This window comes from Cyanistes caeruleus, chromosome 1 (genome assembly GCF_971803275.1).
Source record: "Cyanistes caeruleus chromosome 1, bCyaCae1.hap1.1, whole genome shotgun sequence".
NCBI lineage: Eukaryota > Metazoa > Chordata > Aves > Passeriformes > Paridae > Cyanistes > Cyanistes caeruleus.
In genome coordinates, this window is record NC_141701.1 from 71,663,392 (window position 1) to 71,683,053 (window position 19,662).

The window sequence follows — 19,662 nt, forward strand, 5'->3', positions numbered from 1 at the left end:
ACTTGATATTCACTGATACTGAAAAATACCTGTGCTTAAATGTAAAATTGCCCCATTGCCTGGAAGCATGCAGAGTGGGTACTGTGGGTCAGAAGAGACTGAGAAAACATCAGCCATGATTATGTTCCTTAAGTGATTAGATACTCCCTGGTGGTAACTTGGTGTTTCTTGTGTTAATTTTTGACTCATATTTAGATCACTTTTGGTAGACATGGAATTTATTCTTTGATGAAACAGAAACTTCAGCAGAGTGTATATGGATATATCTAAAGGGATGCCGATGGCCTATGAGATAGATTTGCCTCTTATTCCACTCTGTCTGTACAGAGAGATGGGAACTTCTGCTATGTTGGTCAGTGTTTCCAGATGGTGAATTGAGTGGGACCTTAGCAGAATTTATGTATATTGTGGGGTTTGGGGCTTTTGGTCATATAGTGCCTGTTTGTAGAAGGGTGCATGAACCAAGTTCATGCAATACTGTCTTTGAGGTCAGCTTGGTCTTTTTCTTTTGTTGAGTTACCATCATTATTTACACTCTTTTCCACAGCGAAGGCTTGTCCTCCTGGGAGAAATCCCTAACCATGTTGTCTCATCGATTCCTGAATTCTCTACAGAGGCTTTCAGCTACAGTTTTACCTACACAGTTATCAGAGCTATTACAGAAAGATGGAGAATTTTTTACCAGAAGATTCACCGCAGCTTTTCTTACTATCTAATACACATCTAGAGTTGGGGGGAAACAGGAATGAGGAGGAGAAAAAAAATGGGGGATAAGACACTGTAGAGTTCTACCCTAGAGAAATGACAAGGTAGAAGATTGGTCTGACTCAAGATTTCATTCTAAGTGCTTTGGAACAGGTAGTATTCACAGCATTGCATCTTCTCAGAGCAGGTGCCTGAACAGAAGAAACCTTTTGTATGATTGCATAGTGATTAGAGTACTTGCTTAAGAAGTGGGAAGCTCAGTTAATTTTTTTGCACTGAGGAAAACTTTGAACCTCTCTCTCCCGGGAGAATGCCCTTGAGACTTCAGAACAAACCTGGGATGGAGGTCATGTCCAGCACATATGTTGAAACTGGGTTGAAATCCAGAGGAAAATGCCGACTTGGGAGGGGAGAGATATTCAGCAAAAAGTATATAATGTTACTTATTTTGTTTAGTAATGTTATTGCATTTGCTATTAAACATTCTATTGGTGGGATGCATTTCACTCAATAGCAGAAATATTCACTCAAGCCAAAATAAATACAGGGAAAAAAATATCTGTTTAAACACTAGTTCCTCCATTTTTTGAATTTCTTTTTCTGTTTTATCCCTTAGTGACATATTTCTGAATCAACTCCATGGCAGCCTAAAGAATTAAGGGTGTTTTAAGTAAGGTTTCTACCTGTATATTCACTTGCACATTTACTTGTTAGATCTACTCTAAGTATGGCAGTGATATCTTGTGCTGTCTTCAAACAACTTAATTCAGGTACTGGAAGCCATCGCAGAGTTTCATGTCAGCTGAATTACCCCACTGAGTAGGTGAAAAGCCTGGTTAATTAGCTTCCTTGCTTCATCTATTTCCTCACTTCAGCTAGTTCAGTCATAAAACTATAATTTGTTTTTCTATGACTGTGAGGATGATACTCATAATTTATTCCTCCATCTACCCATTACAGTATATTCTTTTTCAATTTTGGTTGATTATATTATAGAAGTTTTGCTTTAAATGGTCTATAATTTTATGAAGCTGGACAATTCATTTAGTAAGTGTGTGTGCAGCCTTTCAGCAGTGACATCTACCTAGAGATTATGATGGCACACTGTTGATTTCAGTTCAGTTTAGTGATCATCTCATTACTAAACCTACCTACTATGTATCTCACTCTCTATCATTTTCTATGCCTAGCAGCTGTAATTTTCAGGCATTTCTTCCTACTTCATAATTTCATTTTAAAACCCAGCAACAGTTGCCAGTTGGAAGATCCTTACCCCTGTACTATGGTCTGTCACACAAAATCTTTTTTCACTAATGCATGTCTGCTGACATCAAAGCAGAATTGAGCAATTGTGACGTACAAAGAAATGTAAAATATTTAAAGGTCAAATGTTTTACTGTACATCACAATCTCTTGTTTGTGGGTTGTTTTTTTTTAGATTATTGGCAGTTGTGAAATGCTCTATTTAAACTATTTCTTATTCCTGTATTCATAACAGAAGTTCTTCACTGAAAGTGAAATATGTAGATTTTTCTCTTTGTTTTTAGATTTTAGAAAAATTTAAGAAATCAGATGTTGCTTTTAGAAACATTTTAATGCCATGATCTTAAAGTTTTAGGGACAGAAAGAAAGAAAAGTTCTACCAAATTTAAAACACTGACCATTTTTTCAGTAAAGGTGAACAGCTTCTGCTTTGTGGAGCCATGAAAGGTGAGATGTGAGAAATACCACAGATAGAGGAATAAGTATTGCATGTAATGATGTCAAAATTTGTGAGGAAAATAAAAACATATATCTTGCATTTTTAAGTTTCCATTTATTAAAGAAACATTAAAACTCCATGAGAGTTTTTTGTGAATAAAATGTATTCCACAAGGAGATGGATTTCTGTTAATAGGAAAGTATTTCTTTTTTCTCTGAACCACTGTAGCATACTGTTGGACTTTTTTTCTGATCTATCTCTTTCACTGCTGGCAATTCACAAAAGATTGCCTGGTACCTAGGTATGCCAAAACCAATGAATGACCAGGGAAATCTATCATAAAATTCATTATTGGATTAGTTGTGGAGAATTAACAAAATTTTTGCCTCCTTTCTTCCTCCTTTTCTTCCAGACCATGACATCATGTAGTGCTTGTAATCCAGGTCCTACAGGTAGAGACAATAGAGACCTGCTCTGAGCAGGCTGCAGCTGTATCTCAAGTTCAATTTAATATTTTCATTATTATTACTTTTATTATTGAATTAGGAATTGGCTTCATTACTTTACTGTGTTTCTTTTGCTCTGAATGACCTAGAATGGATAAATGTGTTTCTTTTCTTTGCAGCAATAAGCTGGTCACAGTTAAAAGTATTAGCATCACCACACAATATTGTGTCCCTTTCAAAGGTCAAGTGCAAAAAAAGGCCTTGATTTCTTAAGCAAACTTATTTCTCATGTTTGTGGGTTGTTACTTGCAGAGGGCATCTGATGCTGTAAGCGTGACCCCCTAAATCTTTAAGTTCTGTGTTTTATGCAAATGTAATTTTTTGGTAGTAAGGAAAAGTATATTCTAGTAGACAGCTGTCAGATCTTGCTCCTTAAACACTGCTTATCATCACCAAGGTTACTATTTATAGCTGTCTGACGGATAACAGTGGATCAGGCTGAGGTAAAATGCAGGACAGGCTTTTTATGTGTATAGGTAAAACTTTTCACCTCTTAATCATATGGCACTGCAAAAAAAAAAAAACATTGCCAAAAGAGCATAGCAGTAACATGGATTCCAATATTGCTATTAGGAGCCATAGCTATTGTTTTACATGACGAGGTGATGATCCCACCTAATTAACTCTCAGCAGTGAGCTCTAACATGAGCTGAAATTCTTTTTTCAGAAAAGTGTACCTCATATTCATATATGAATATGCAAACATATTCAGTTTCATTCCTGTTTAATCCTAAATTAAAACAGTATCCAGCATAACTGATTCTGTGATTCTATTATTGCTTGGGATGTTGCCACTAATTTCAAAGGCTTTTTGAAAGGTTAACCTTGACTAGCAACAAAAGCAAAATATATAACTGCAGCAATCTTTCATTGCAAGCTAGGATTAATTTCTGTTAATATATTTATATAAATTCCTTTTTTTTTTAAATCCCCCTAGATATTGGCAAATGTAATAATTTTTATCTGCGGGAACTTGGCAGGAGCATACCACAAACACCTCATGGAACTTGCACTGCAGCAGACATATCAGGACACGTGCAACTGCATCAAATCCCGTATCAAGCTAGAATTTGAGAAGAGGCAACAGGTAAAGTAACATCCATGTCTGTTTTTCTGTTTTCTTGCTGTTCCCCTATTTGTTAGTACATAATCCAGATTGTTAATGGGAAAAGATTCATTAAATTACTTAAACTTCATGAAATATGCGAAGTCTTTTGAACATGGTTGTGCACAATTTCCATCTGAAAGAAAAGTGTTACAATTATTTCTGTTGTCAAATTACATTTTTTTCTCACTTGTTCTATGAAAAGATTTTATGATAAAGAAAGATAAAAGTGCTGTACAGATACTATTTGAACACCATCTCTTTTGTTGTCCTCATGGAATGAGCTGTGAGATGTACATGTACTTTTGGGAATCTTCAGTTCTTCATGCCTAAGACTGGTGCTGCAAATCACTGCAGGAAGATATTACTGCACTCTTTTTGAAAAATATTTGAATCTACAATACTGATGAATCATGTGATATAGTTCTAGAGGTGAGGTTTGTTAAGAGGAGCTAGGGAAATTTTGTAATGATACCGTCATTTATTGCAGCTTGGGTAAAAGAATTCTCTGATTGCTTTATATAGTTCTTTTTCTGTTTGCAAGTTCTGTACAGTTCTGTACACCATCCTGGCAGATAAGTGCTTCATTTAAGAGAATTTGAAATACAAATCAGTTCATCGAGTAGTAAAGAAGATAGGTGTATTTTGCTTTGAAGGTCACCAAGACTCGAATTTCTGTGAACTGTTAAGATCAGAGAATGGAGTCTTCACTGACAGGTGTCTGTGGTAAGAGAAAGTGCTTGGTGTGCACCTTGTGTGTCCCAGCTGGCCTTAACTGTCATGTCTGTCTCACAAATTGTTGCTATTTTAAATTAAGGTTTTCAAGATCCATCACCAACACTTTTTTTCTTAAAAAAAGCAAGTGGAAAGTCCACAAAAGGACTTTAATAGGTCATGTGTTCAGAAGGCTGTCCTTACTCTGCTGGGCACTTGGGTTGCATTCTGGCTGAAGTTGCTACAAAACATTTCAAATATTCTTAAGGAGAACAGTTCACAGTAAAAGCAAGTTTTGATGATTAGATGCAAAATTTTCATAAGGTGCTATTGCAGTAGAGGTTTTTAAGAGCAGTCATTTATGTTTGCACCTCTGCCTCCACAGCTGTGTGCAGGGAATGGGTGGACTTTGAGCTCAGTTGTAACGGCCTGGGTTTCTACTATTGGTTGCTTTTCCTTCCAAGCTTAGGAAACACATTGGTTTATCTGCAAGAAGCAGGTGGGTAGTGTTACTAGACACTGAATTCAATGAAATAAGGATGCTTTTTGGAAGACAATATTAATAGCAGACATGGTTCTAGTTGATATTTTCTGCATATGTGTATTATTTTGCTAAACTTTACTAGTTTCTATGGAAAGACATAAGTAAGTAGCTTTGGTGTATGGTCACTTCTGAGAACCTGACAGTGAGGAGAAGCAAAACAATCAGGGATTCAGTGACAAATACTCCCTCTTTGGGATCTGTAGTACTTGTGTTTTAAAAATACTGTATCTTAGCAAGATAGAAAGAAGAAAAAAATATCTTTCACCGATAAATGTTATTGTTTTTATAGAATAATCAAGGAAACTGTACATAATTGTTATATATATATGTGTGTTGTCATGTTTGCCTTTTGTTCGGAATAAATCTATCAAAATAGTTAAGACATCTTCACAGCCCTAAGCAGTGTATCACAGGGATGGATTAGTAACAGATGGGTCAATGTCTTACTGAACAAAAGTCAAGTATTCTGTGGAAGACAGGGATCTCACCTCCAGTGAGCTCAAAAAGAGCTCATTAGATATCAGATCTTCTTCTATAGATTTCTTTGGCCTTTATCCCCTCAACCCCTTGGTATATGTCCTTATCTCCTGTCAAGGCTTTTTCAACTGAAAACCAAGTGCGTCCATATTGTCACACTTAGGAACATTAGATATTTAAATATGCAAAGGTAAAATGAGGATTCATTTTATAAGGTGGCTGGGTTTTTTCCCCCCAGGATTAACACACGTCTTTGTTTGCAGACATTAGTTCAGAAGTGAATATACTCTAGTCTGTCTTTTAACACTGCTTGTTTTGCCAAGAAGATACTAAAGATCATCCACACTGTTAGTATTCAAGAAGCAAGTCAATCATATTGGTGACTGTTTTTAGAGAACTGGGATACAATGAGATAGTAAGAACACAGTGCATTTTAAAAAGCATTGGTTTTGATCAAAGCCTTTATTAGCCTGTAAAAGGTTGTAGCATGACCCTTGATTCTACATCTCTGTAACAGGAAAAAAAAATAATTTAGTTCCATTTACTTTACATATGCTACTTTTGTACAAGTGCAGAGAGTAGGATGTGCTTCTAAATGATTAGGGCTCCAGGCCAAATTTGCACGCTTTTCGAGATCATGGAAGTCGTGTATTTTATAATTGTTTTTGAAAGATGTACTATTTTTCTTTCAAAATATTCTGTGAATTTCCTTTTATATTATTTGAGAGTAGGCTCATACAAATGTAGACAACTATTGTTTTTCAGTTATTGAGGTCTTTTTGTGTGTCTTTGAATAGCCTTTTTTTAGAACACCGCTTTGGTAGATCAGTAGATAAATATATTAAAATATGACTCAACAATTATGCCAAAGAACTCAAGAGAAACCCCAGATCCATTGTTTTCAAGTGTGACCAATGTACATTAGAATCTGATGAAATATGGGGGTAAATGTATACTGAGGTACAATTTGGACATAGTGTATCTGTACCACTGTGTATTTCTGATGCTGGGGCACAGCAAAGGCTGGCTGCTCCCAAAGGGATGGGAAGCTGCAGGTGGCGACACCTCCCAGCAGGGCCAGGGCCACTTTTGAACTCCTGTAGTAAAAAGCAGTATTTTCAAAGCCCACTTAGGTATTTCTCATACACCTTTTATGTCTTTTCAGTGTTTTTAAAAGAGAAATGTGGAACTATTCTGACCTCTTTTTAATTTGCAGTCTTATTCCAAGATACATATTTAAAATAGTCTCTCATAATGTTATTTGTCTCCCTGATAGATGTCTGGCTGACGGTTTGTAGGGGTAATGAATCACTAGTGCTGAGTGCAATATCTTAATGCTGACACCAGTATAATTGCTCTTCTCTCTCTCTTCTGGGGCTTTGCATCCTGAGACACAGGAATATACACTGAGAGGTTCTTACAACATTGCACAGAGCTGTTTGTGAGGTGTTGGTGTTCAGTGAGTTTTCTGAAATGCCATCTCTGAGAAGGAGCCAGTATAATGATAGTTTTAGAAACAACACTCAGGTAGCAGATGAAAATGAATGAGGTTTCAAATCATTGAGCGTGATTTTAATTTTTTCACTAAACATTGTGAAGCAATGCCATTCATTAAAGGAACTTAAATATTTCAAAATTGTTTTTATTTTAATCTAAACAGAGAAACCTTATATATTTGTAAAGCTTAAGGGTGTTAGTAAAGAACAGAAACATTGAAATACATTATTTGAAACTAATATATGAAATGTGGATTCTTGCAAGTTTAATTAATGAATTTTAAAACGTAAGCTACTAATATTTTCATGAATATACAATAATTTTTCTAAGAGCTTCTTCATTTTTCTTTTCCTTGTAGCTTCAAAGCTAGTAAACACAAAAAACAAAACTAGTGTTGGTCTTTTAAATTTTAGACTCCATTTTTTACTTCAGCAGTGCTTGTATGTATACAGATGTGTGATGCCAATCCTTTCTGTAAATCAATGTGTCACGACTAGAAATAAAGCCTGTTCTGAGAAAATGTTGAATTTTGCATGGTGGACCATGGGAAAGATGGATAGAATATGCAAAAAGAAACTGGACAGGGTTCACTGAAGGGCTACAAGGGTGCTTAGTGGACTTCTGGTCATGACAGATGATGAGACTTGAGGAGCTCAAGGTATTTAGCTTAGAGAAGAAAAGGCTTGGAATTCTATTCCAGTTAAGGCTGTACACTGCTGTCCCCCAGTCCTATTACCCCAGAAGGATTGTTTGTTCCATAGTATCAGGCCTTAGGTACTCCCAGAGCTAAGCCACTGTAGAGAGGCAACAAGCACGTGGCCACCAGACAACTGCTGCCACAACTGAAAATCAGGCAAGGCAAACTCAGAAAAGTGTGGAGACCCAGTATTGAATACAGAGGTTATGATGTTGTAAAACTGTATTTTCTGGGCTACAGAAGCCCTGAGCCTGAGCCCTGAGCCCTTCATCTAATTTTGAAATTAACCATTGTAATAAATATAGTAACAAATAAAAATTCGTAAAGAGATATGTCTATAGTTATAGCAAAATGAGAAAATATAAAACACAGTTTTACCAGAAAGTCTTTTCCCAGACCTAGTCGAGAATTCCCATTCAGAAAGGAAACAATACTAGCAAAAACCCCCGGTAACGATCGTGGCCAACAACCATTAACTGAAAGGAACAGGCGGGACATGGGCCATCAAGCTAACAAAGGAACGAGCTCAGAGAAGATATCCATCTCCGGACCCGAACGCCCCACCTGGCCGACCACTGTTGGGGAGGGCAATCAGGTTAACAAAGGAACGAGCTCGGAGGAGATGCCCATCGCCGGACATGGACACCCCACCCAGCAAACCACTGTTAGAAAAGCGATCAGGCTGGACAAAGGGAAAGGGCCAGCTGAGATATTCATTAGCTTCCACCCGGATCCCACCACTCCAACCAGATGGCCCAAACCAAAATGAAATCAAGAACCTCTTTACATATGAGGAGACTCTACCCGGACATCTATTAAACTCTATTCTCCAATGCCAGGAAATCCATTCACCCGACAATCAAGGACAGTTGGTGAATGGTGCCTGCTTGGAATGTGGCCTCAAGGCACAAAACTCCTATAAAAACCCTGGACATTCTACCCTCCGTGTGGATTTGGGTAAATCTGTACCTCTGGGTATAAACCCCTGTCCACCCAGCGCTGCGCTGATCTATTTATTGTGGTTTTTTCTCCCGTTTGTGATTAAACTGTTTTATAATAAATTGCTGCCTATATTAATCACATTTTTGCCGTTGCATTTATAACACCATGTTTGGAACAAGTTATGGGACTATGATCTCAAGAGGTCACTTCCAACCTGAATTTTTCAGTGAGTCTCTGGTTTTTTTAGTGTCTTTCCTGTAAGAGAGTGCTAAGACATACAGGAATACTATGATTTCAGATAGAAAGAAATAAAAAGGTAAATATCACTTTGAATCATATCCTATAATTGCAAATTAATGGTTTTTGAATCAACAAAAATTCCTATCAGGTGCTGCTGAAATTTTTTACAAGTTTCTTATACTGACTCTGCTTTGAAATCTAATTCCAGGAATAATGTAGCTATTTTTTTCTCCTAATTATTGATGAGAATAATAGTAATTTTACAAGAGGAATATGTGTTTGTTAAGAAAAGTTGAGTGATCTGAGAGATTAAATAGATACCCGTTGTTACTTCGTTATGTTCAGATTGTCCAGTCACTGAAGAATTTGAAATAGACTAAATAGTCACAATGGTGCTACAATAACAAAAGTCTGCAATTAACTTCCCCCCAAGGCTAAGTATTTAGTACAAATCTGAAACTTTGATTTCAAGTTTTATGTCACAACCAAGACCTGCAGACTAAAAAGCTGTAACAAAGGTAGGGTTGAAAGGTACAAAGACTTCATGTATGCATGGCTGACCAGAGGTTTTGTAAGGTAGAAAAGATATTCAGTTCCTTGCCTGTGAAAGGATGATGTACTGCATTAATAACCTGCATCTTGTCTATATCCCTGGAGTTATTCTTTCACAATACTTCACTTCTTAAATTGTTACTTAGGTGCTTTTGCCCTGTAGAGATGGAGCAGTGAGGAGGGTGGTTGACAGCTTTGCAGTTTACTACTGTGGGAAACTCTGGTGGTCCAACAAGTGTGGGATACTTCCATTTAAGTGCTTTTTCAGGGATGTGGGAAATGACCTTGTGTCTTCGTTTTGGAAGACAGGTGTCTGCTAGGGAGGGCAGGAGCCTCCCTTAGAATGAAAATGTAGACCCACTCCCTTCGAATTATAATAATTCTGAAATCAAGGGACTCTCAGGCAGAGATCTGGGGATAGGAATAACAGTTCTTTACTAGTATGTATAACAAGACACACAAACAACAATAACTACAGCGTTAGCAAGAAAACAGAACCAGGGAGCCCGTGACAGCCTTCTCGACCGAGACTGAAGAGGATGGAGGAGAGGCTTTGCTTCACAAACCCCCTCGGGCGGGCAGTCCCAGTGCTCCTGCAGGGCTCTGTGGAGCACTTAGCTGGAACAGCAGGGATGAGCTGAGATCCCGGGCCGGTGACTGAGGTGTATCAGCAGCTCCACAGTGGTGGCTGGCACTGGCATGTCCCAGCAGGACAGGGGGTGCGAGGCCCACCAACGAAGAGAGGAGAAGGAGAAGAAGCAGAAGCAGCTTCATCTGGGTGATGGTGAATTGCCTTCTCTCCACAGCAACAGCTCTCAGCAAAGTATCCCTCTCTGAAGCTGAAGAAGCCCGCCAAACTGTCCCTGCCCTCCTCTTTTCCTGCCCCCTTCCCCCCTGGCCCCAGCCGAACTCTTTGTGTTTCTCGATCACCCACCAAGTACCCACAGTCAGGTTTTCCCCGCAACTAATGGTAAAAATTCCACTGGTGAGCCAGAACTAAAAGAAGGACACCTAACCCCCAACACCTTGACATTAATAGCGAAACACTATTGATGGATAACCACTTCTCCTAACCATTATTTTCCCAGTTTTCCTTTGCTATATTGTTTGTAGGTGCTACGAGGGACTGTATGTAGAAATAAGGCTTTGCCATGTTTTGAAATGTTACAAAACATGCCCTTCACTCCAGGCAATGTACATTTCACTGTAAGGCAAAGAGATGCTGAAACAGAGAAATTAAGAATTAGGAATAATTTATAAAATTGCTTTGCATAAAAGATGGGGCTGCAAAACCCATGTGAAATGCTGACTGTTCTCATAATAGCAGGAAGATAATAAAGACTACAGGAAGAGATAAGGAGCTGGAATACGTAAACAGGATACAAGCCTAAATGCGCCATAGGATGAAAGGGTTCCTTGGATTCTTTTGGACCCCTAACCCAGAAGAAATGGAAAGGGGAGGGTCAAAAGAACTGAAGGGAGCATGCACAAGAGGACAAGGTAAAAAGTTCAGCTGAAGGAAAAATGCTGACTTCAGCCCCAAAGACCCCCAGAAGACCACCAGAGTGACCAACAAGGAGCAGCACGCAGCTGCAAATAGGCGTGGAACTAATTTTAATACTAAGCGGGGACAGGCGGGGTTAGCAAATGAGTATGTATTAGGCGTACTGTGTAACCTTAGTTTGTAGAGAATAAAAAGGGAGAAACAAGTCTCCAAGGTGTGCACGCCTTTGGAGGAGATATCCCCATGCACCTCAGTGCTGAATAAATTCATACCTACTCTTATAATTACTCTGCAAGTTATAGAGTCCTTTCTATCTGCATATCAATGCCAATATTGGAAGTCTACTTACCTACATGAAGATACCTGTGTTATAAATGAGTAGCCAATTTGATTAATAAAAGAATTTATTAAAAAAATACAATTGTAAAAAGCCACAAGCAAAAATCAGTTTGATGCTGTACCAGCTGAACAGCGTCAGGTGAGGCGGGGAAGGGCTTGCTAGCACCACTTCACCATGCAACTGTAACTGTCCCAAAGTGGTTTTTATGTTTTCAGGTTTCTCGGGGTTCTCCTGGAATACACTTCTTGTAGACAAATATTCATGCTGTTTTGGGTGTATATGTTGTAATCTTGTCAGGTTTCTTGGAAATACACTCCTTGCAGATGAATATTCATGTTGGCCTTGCTGCATATCAGTATAATCTCATCAGAGAAGGTTTCCTGGAAATATGCTAGGAATCTTATCAGACAAGATTATAACTTTAGCACAAATTTATTTATGCTATGTATTACACTTGTACTGTACACAATTCCAAAATTAATGGCTTATCAAATGCCTTGTGCAAGTATCTACTTCCAGATCAATGAAGATACTTCAGTTCTTGCATGCAATCTCTTTTCCTGCCTTTTCCTGCTCACTTTATGTGAGAAAAAGTCATTTGCCATTTTGTGGTGAACTAGATGAGATCTCATCTGCTTCTCTGTGTGTTCATCTGTAGTAATTTATTACTTCTAACATACTCAGATAAACTGATGAGTCATGCTACTTTGTTGCATGAGGAAAATGTGTAGTTTAAGCAGGTATGAAGTATCACATTTTCATAGATATCCTGATAATTTGGATGAAATACATAGCTGGCAGGAAAATGTTGAGTTTTGTCATGGCACCTGCAATTTTGTCAGCCACATTGCAAAAGCTAAAATGAATAGCTGAAAAGTCATTCTTTTTAGAAAGAGGATGTCTTTGACAGCGAGTCCAAAGTTTTAAATTGTTCATTATTCTCATAATTAGTTGCCTCATTTTTATATTGCCATTTTATTTCCAGATAAAAGTCATTTAAATTGAACTAGATCCCTTTGTTCTTACTAACCGTGGTATGTCTTTTTCAGCTCTCCACATTAAACATTATTCTCTACAGACAGGGGTTACAGGATATTGTGACTACAGAAACAACACACAGATCACACAGATTTTGATAATCCAGAGGCCTGTTGTTTTGATTTTTTCTACATCCAGAATTGCTCAGTCATGTCATAATTATTTGTATAATATTGTGAATAACTTAACCAGCTTAAAGGGTTCTCTGTTATGAGGATTTTCCACGCATTTGTTCATTTGTGTGAACTTTTAATAATTCATTATTTCTTGTATCATTTTTATAGCAAGTATATTTGAACACACTGCTGTCAATTATGTTCACTTAAGGAGATGAAGTTCCATTGAAAGGTCTTCTTATAAATCTCTGGGACACATTGGCCTTGTTAGGAGCAACATCATGCTGGGAGATCCTACTCATTGGGCTAAGTACCATGAACTCTCTGTTCTTTCCAGAATTACTGCTTTCCAACATAAATATAAACATAAATATTTTAAATATTGCAAATAGATGTTTTAATTCTGAATTCCTTTTCTTTGGGTGTTTCAAATACCTTTTGTGGCACTGCTTACAAAAAGTTATGTATTTTTCTAGCATTGTTAACAATCATATCACTTCTAAATATCGTCTTTATGTCACTCCTAATACATTTTGTTTTTAAATGATTGTTCACATGGACATTCACAATGGCAGTGCACATACACTAAAAAGCTTAAGCTGGGAACATCTGAATCCTGTGTGTTGCTGTGCTTTTCCCCCTTGCTTTACTGTGCTCAGGTTATAATGGAAAGATGTGATCACTGTATTTTAAGATCTTCTTTGAAATCTGGCTAAATTGTGACTTTTCTAGAAGTCCATGTCCTTGTCCATGGTTAGTTAGATATTACTTCCGATTCTTTTCAGACTGTAAATCTGTTAGCTTTCTCTTTTTGTAATATTCTCTTTCTTTCCTCTTCACTCCAAACTCTTATCTCCCCTTAGAAATTTTCTGGATCTGAAAGGCTGCATACTGTAGAAAAAAACATTAGGAGAAAATACAACTCTGCAAAGTACACTATTCCCAGATGCTTTTAACCAAAATCACGTACCAAGTGGTAGATGTCAAGTATAGGAGCCCCCTCAGCTACCTTCTAGGAGCTCAGCTAGTTGAAGACCAGATTCTTTCTAAGACCTGCTATGAAAACTGTAAAAACTTAGTCTCCTCACTCCTTCCCTTAGGAGTTGCTTTTTGCTGGGGCTGTTACCCTTGCTCCCCTGTGAGATGCATTGTCGCTCCACTGCAGTCATGTCACTGCCTTCTAACTTATCAGTCTGGACACCAACCCACAAATTTGACTTTTTGAAGAAAAACCTTTTCCTTCTGTGAGAAACGAGATTCACATATTTTTATATATAATTTAAAAGTTTAATAAAAGGACAATTAGGAGATAAAAATAAAGCCTACAGATACAGCCAGGTGTCTCTGCATTCAGCCAAGAGAGCACACCTTACAAACAAATGATTGTCACTTAAAAACAGAACCCTACTACATATCCATAAATTCTCATACATATTCATACATTCTTCTTAAGTTTTTTGATGTTCCTTTGTTTAGTTTTTACCTTACCCCCTTCCAAATAGTTCAATTTTCATGGCACCACTGGGTTTTATATCTTCCGATAACAGATGCAATAAATTCTTCTCTTGGAGGGCTTGGAGGACAAGATAATCTTAAGGATGCAGGGTGGGGGTCTCTGACTATATTTTCAGTCTCTGGGTTATATAAAAAAAAGTAGTTTGTGTGCTATAATTTCTAATGTCCCCTGCCTCTCTGTTACCACTGTCCTCCCAGCAGCAGCCAGGGAAACAGGGGAGATAGTTTAGTTTAGCAAAGAAGAACCTAAAAACAAGGGTCTTTCCCTTTGCTGAGATGGCAGTTACAGCTTTATTTATTGGGATCCTACAGAGTGAGGTAGCAGGAGGGAAAGAGGAAGAGGTACTGATAAGCACCCCTTTTTTAAGGCAGGGGGAAAGGGGTGGGAGGAATTCACACATAAGGGAAACTGGGGAGAAAAAGATAAGGAAAAGAAACTTACAATTCTACATTTTTGGGGGTACATTCTTTTGGGTCATACCATTTTTCCTAACTGCATTACAACATCTCACTCTTTCTTACCATATAAAATTTTTTGAAGGGTTATCAGATCATTTTGATACAGGTCATGAGTTTGTCCAGCACTCGTGATTGACGGGCCGGTTAAGTTGCTTCTGGTCCGCTAGGTCTATGCAGTTAATCTCTGAGTTAGCAGAGACTAATTTTTTGAGAGCTTTTAAAACTAAACAACAGACAATCCCAAATGCTAGCATGATTAGAAACAGAACAACAAAAAACAACAAGATTGTTTTGATTATCAAGATTCACCATCCTGTGAGTCCCCAGCCTTTGAACAGCTCACTAAATCAGTCCTCAGCTTCTTGCTTCACTTGTCCGATCAAGTTCTTCATCTCTCGGAGGGCTCCGTGGATGTTGGGAGCTTTTGAGGACAGGTTTAGGCAGCAAAGTCCTTCAAATTCCTGGCATTCATGTCCATGCAGCAGCAGAAGAAAATCTGTGGCAGCCTGATTTTGGAGTGTGGCCTGTCTGGTAATCTCTTCATCTTTGAGGAGGGAGCTGAGGGCAGCTGATGTTAAGTTGGCCTGTTTAATCACTCAGCACTCAAGCTGTCCTAATTCATCTAGTGCCTTGGCAGCTGCAACCCATGGAAGAAATATGGATGCAGCAACCCTTTTTGATTTTGCCCAGTGAAATATATCTGAATCACAGTCTGAGTCTAAAATATCACATGAGTCGAATTGTCTTTCTTAGTCTATCTAATAATTTGGGTTTGGTTGGGTGCAAACAGGGACAGCCTCCCAAAAGTGCAAGGCCCCCCCTCGTGATGGGACTCCTGCCCATGCTTTATGTCCACATATTAGAAATATACCTTTAGGGAGGATTCTTGGATGTGAATGGCGAGGATCATCCACTAAGACCTGACTTAGCGCACCACACCATTGTTTTGCTTTGTATTTTTTCGATACTGGATTATGTGATTGTATAGTTTTGTGTCTGGCAGTGAGTTGTAAATGAAGTGAACACAGAAGGGTGCAGGGGAAGAGCCTAATAGCTCTTGGGGCTCTTTATTAGCTCTGGGCAGTACTGGTAACCACTTTTCTATAAGATTTTTCACTGCCACAGCTCGCTGTTTACGATTTTCTTGTGGTTGGTCACTGTGTGTTTTAGGAATTGTATTAAACTTGGGATCACTAAAGCTGGCTGTAAAATCTTCAGCCTGCAGGGGAATTTCTACCAGACAGGTGGACATAGGGTCTTTTGCTGCTGCAGTGGACAGGCAGATATTGTCTTGTTGAAGTGTGTGTGCCAGGGTCACCCAGATGTTCTGTTGTGGCTGAGGGATGATCCAGGCAGTGGTCAGGCTGCTCAGAGCGAGCAGGAGGATACCTGAGGTAAGGCTCATCATGGGTTTGAGTGTGAGGTGGGTTATTTCTAAAAGAAAAGAAACAAACATTTTTAAAACATATTCTCAGTCAATGTATGCAGCTCAGAGAGCAACCAGAGGTTAGGAAGGTTTCTTCTTGTTTTTCCCGGCAGCATCTTCTTTTGGAAGTGACTGCCACTTGTCTCTCTTCTTCTGCTGCTGGGGCTGGGTTTTTGGGAACAAAAGGCTTTACCCATTTTAGAGGAATCCATCGGGGGCCTGTAGGGTTGGATACACACGCGTAACCACGCCCCCAGGTGACAAGTTCATAGGGACCCTTGGCTTGCCAAGTTTCAGGGTCCCTGATTAAAACTGGTGGACGCTCTGACAATTTGAACTGATCACCACTGTTAAAATGCCGAGTCACAGGAGGATTCATGTTTTCAAATGAGCAGTTTAGGAAATTAATGGTAAACAGAGCTTTACAGAGTTTCTGTTGGGGAGACATCCACACTGCCTCGCTACCTTTCCTGGCTAGGACTTGTTTGAGCGTCTGGTGTGTACGCTCAGTCACCACTTGACCTGTGGGGCAGTGGGGGATGCCAGCTTTATGTTCCACTCCCCACTGCTGGACAAATTCCAGGAACTCCTTGGATTTATACACTGGGCCATTATCTGTTTTAATTTCCTTAGGGATTCCCAATACAGAAAAGGCCTGTACTAAATGTTGTTTGGCATGTACAGATTTTTCTCCTGCATGAGCAGAGGCATACACTGCTCCTGAGTATGTATCAATGCTCACGTGCACGTACTTAAGGCGACCAAAACTGGGAATGTGAGTGACATCTCACACTCCTCACAACTTCCAAGGCCTCTGGGATTAACCCCGACGCCTAATGATGGCACTGCCTGGAGCTGGCAATTGGGACAGGTAGCCACAATGGCTTTAGCCTGATCCTGTGTCAGCTGGAACTGACGAATCAGTCCTGGCACATTTTGATGGTATTGCTGGTGACTTATCTTTGCCTGTTGGAACACATCTGAGAGACCTACCTTTTCAGCTGGGGCAGCATGAGAATCAGCCTTCCAGCTTCCCTCAGCGATTTCACCTGGTAACAGGGTATGCGACCTTATATGCATCACATAGAAAGGTTGTTCTCTATTTGAAACCAAATAAATCAGTTTTGAAAGCAATCTAAAGAGATGTTTGCTCTCAATGTCCTTGAGAACTGCCTTCTCTGCTCTGGACACCACTCCCGCTACGTAGGCTGAATCAGTAATCAAATTAATCAGTTATGAAAACTTCTCAAAGGCTCTCACGACCGCAGCCAGTTCAGCTATCTGGGGTGACTCTTCTACAAACTCAACATCAGCTTCCCAAAGCTGAGTCTGGATTTCTCCAAGTCATCACCGTCTTGTGGGATGTCCCAGATGCATCAGTGAACACTGATGAACACTGTGAGAGCTTTGAGTGGCCTTTGGCTCCTTTTCTCACAAGGAATGAGGTGGAATTCCTCATGAAACAATTTGTGTGAAGGTGCATGGATCAAAATTTGCCTACTATAGCTGTCCAGAGCAAACTGGAGATTAGCATTGCTCTGCAGCAGATGCTCAAACATCTCCTTGGTCAGTCTCTCAGGGGAGTGTTTGCCTTCTCCAGAGAGCCTGACTGGCAGGTGAACACACATAAAGTCATAACCTGCCAGTTCCCGCAGCCTTACCCTGGCCTTTTGGATCAGCTTGTGTGTGATCCACAAAAAATCTTGTGGCTTGGTGATAGTTTTGGTTCATTGATGGGAGAGGAAGACTCATTCTATTATTAAGAGTTCCTTGGCCCACTGGAATATCAACCCATGTAAGTGTGGTAATTTCCCCAGGACAGTAAATTAGAAAGGCAACTCAGTTTTAAAGCGATGTGCCTGTCTTTCTGTCAAGGCCCTTTGTGCTTTTTCAATTGCACTTTTTACTTTTGGAGTCAGTTCCCTGGGAGACAGCAGTTCTCTCCCCCCTTTCAATAAATTGAGCAGGGGGCTCAGGTCTTCATTAGTGAGACCTAGCCAGAGTTGGACCCACTTTAGTGACCCACATAGGGAATGGAGATCTGCTAGAGTTTTAGGATTGCTAATGATTTCCAATTTTTGTGGAACAAAGAGTCTGCTTAGTGATTTCCAGGCCCAAGTATTTCCAAGGTGGCATCATTTGAACTTTGTCTTCCTGCAATTGGAATCCAGCAGAGGTTAAATCTTTAACCAGCAGGTCAAGGGTGTCTTGCAGCATGTTGTTATTGCGACAGCACACTAACACATCATCCATATAATGCAAAATGATGGCATCTCTTTTTTCAGCACACATTTGGGACAGCAATGATCCCGTATACCACTGGCAGATGAAAGGGATCGCTTTCATCCCCTGAGGTAGTACTGTCCAGTGGTACTGTTTCATTTGGGCTTCTCAGTTAATTGTGGGAATGGAAAACGCAAACCATGGTGCATCAGCTGGGTGTAGGGGAATTTGGAAAAAACAGTCTTTAATATCTAGCACTGCTAATAGCCAATTTTGTGGTAACATAGTCAGGGGTAGCCTACCTGGTTGAAGAGACCCCATGTCCTCTATTTTTTTGTTTATTTCTCTCAAATCCTGAAGAAGGCACCACTTATCCTTCCCTGGCTTTTTTATTACAAACACCAGGGAATTCCAAGGGCTGGGTGTTTCTATTATGTGTCCCTTGGCCAATTCTTTTTCCACCAGTTTTTCTAGCACCCCGAGTTTCTGTTTGCTGTGAGGCCACTGGTTCACCCAAATTGGATTATCATCTACCAAAGATAGCTTTTGGGTAGGACACTCTGCAGTGGCCTCTTCTAAAAATCCTGGGGGGTCTCAGGAATTGTTAATTTCACTCCCCATTGGGACATGGTGTCTGTCTCTTCCCCACAGTGGGCACTTGTAATCAGTGACAAAAGGATGGACAGGCCTCCAGGCCTTCAATATGAACAATAGCTTTAGAGATTTTTGCCAGTTTCACCCCTCCAGCACCCTGTATTTTGCCTGCCATGGATTGCAGTTCCCAATGTGAAGGTCACACTTTTTCAGGTATGATAGTCACATCTGCCCCAGTGTCAATTAACCCTTCTATATGGAGATGTTCTGATTTATGTGTCAGGTTACACCCCATAATGGGTTTGTCTTCACCCACCACTTCTGCCCTGTATACTCCTGGTGCTTTGTCATCTACTGGGACTTCTGTTGGAACAGGATTACCTGGGCTATTATTTGCCCTTTGGCTAGATAGAAGGGTGGTTGAGGACATATTGCCAAGAGAATGAGGTTTGTTAGGTCTCCCTTAATTGTCATGGGAGCCACCTCAATCTCTATTGGTGTGTGTGCTGTGTCTCCAATAACAAAATACCTACTATCCAGTCCAGCCAGGTCTTGTGAATTGTCCTGCAAGTCCACTCCAATGACCATCCATTAGATCTGAAACAAAAAGCTTTAGCAGTTACAAGTCTGACTCACTTTTTCGGTTGCCAGTTCTTATTAGGCAAGCGTTCCCCACAATTATATTTCTGCAGTCTCTCACCCCGCTCCCTTTCCTCCCCTTTTCCCATTAAAATAGAGTCTTTTTCCTGTTTCAGGTCTGTCATAT

General features: G+C 39.6%; 1 protein-coding gene and 1 long non-coding RNA gene across 5 annotated transcripts in view; one reads left to right on the forward strand and one right to left on the reverse strand.

Moving 5' to 3' along the window:
• Positions 1-19,662, forward strand: part of ADCY2 (adenylate cyclase 2) — a 294,388-nt gene that overhangs the window by 146,343 nt on the left and 128,383 nt on the right. For all 4 annotated transcript variants that reach the window (XM_086900724.1, XM_086900890.1, XM_086900803.1 and 1 more), the window contains exon 4: positions 3,851-4,000. In XM_086900724.1, coding sequence (XP_086756850.1) covers positions 3,851-4,000 — 150 coding nt within the window. The remainder of the gene's footprint in view (positions 1-3,850; positions 4,001-19,662) is intronic.
• On the reverse strand, positions 13,945-19,495 carry LOC111925675 (uncharacterized). The gene is made up of 2 exons (XR_002862383.2): positions 19,430-19,495; positions 13,945-16,087 (listed from the first exon to the last, which is right to left on the reverse strand). It is a non-coding gene; the product is annotated as an uncharacterized LOC111925675 (long non-coding RNA).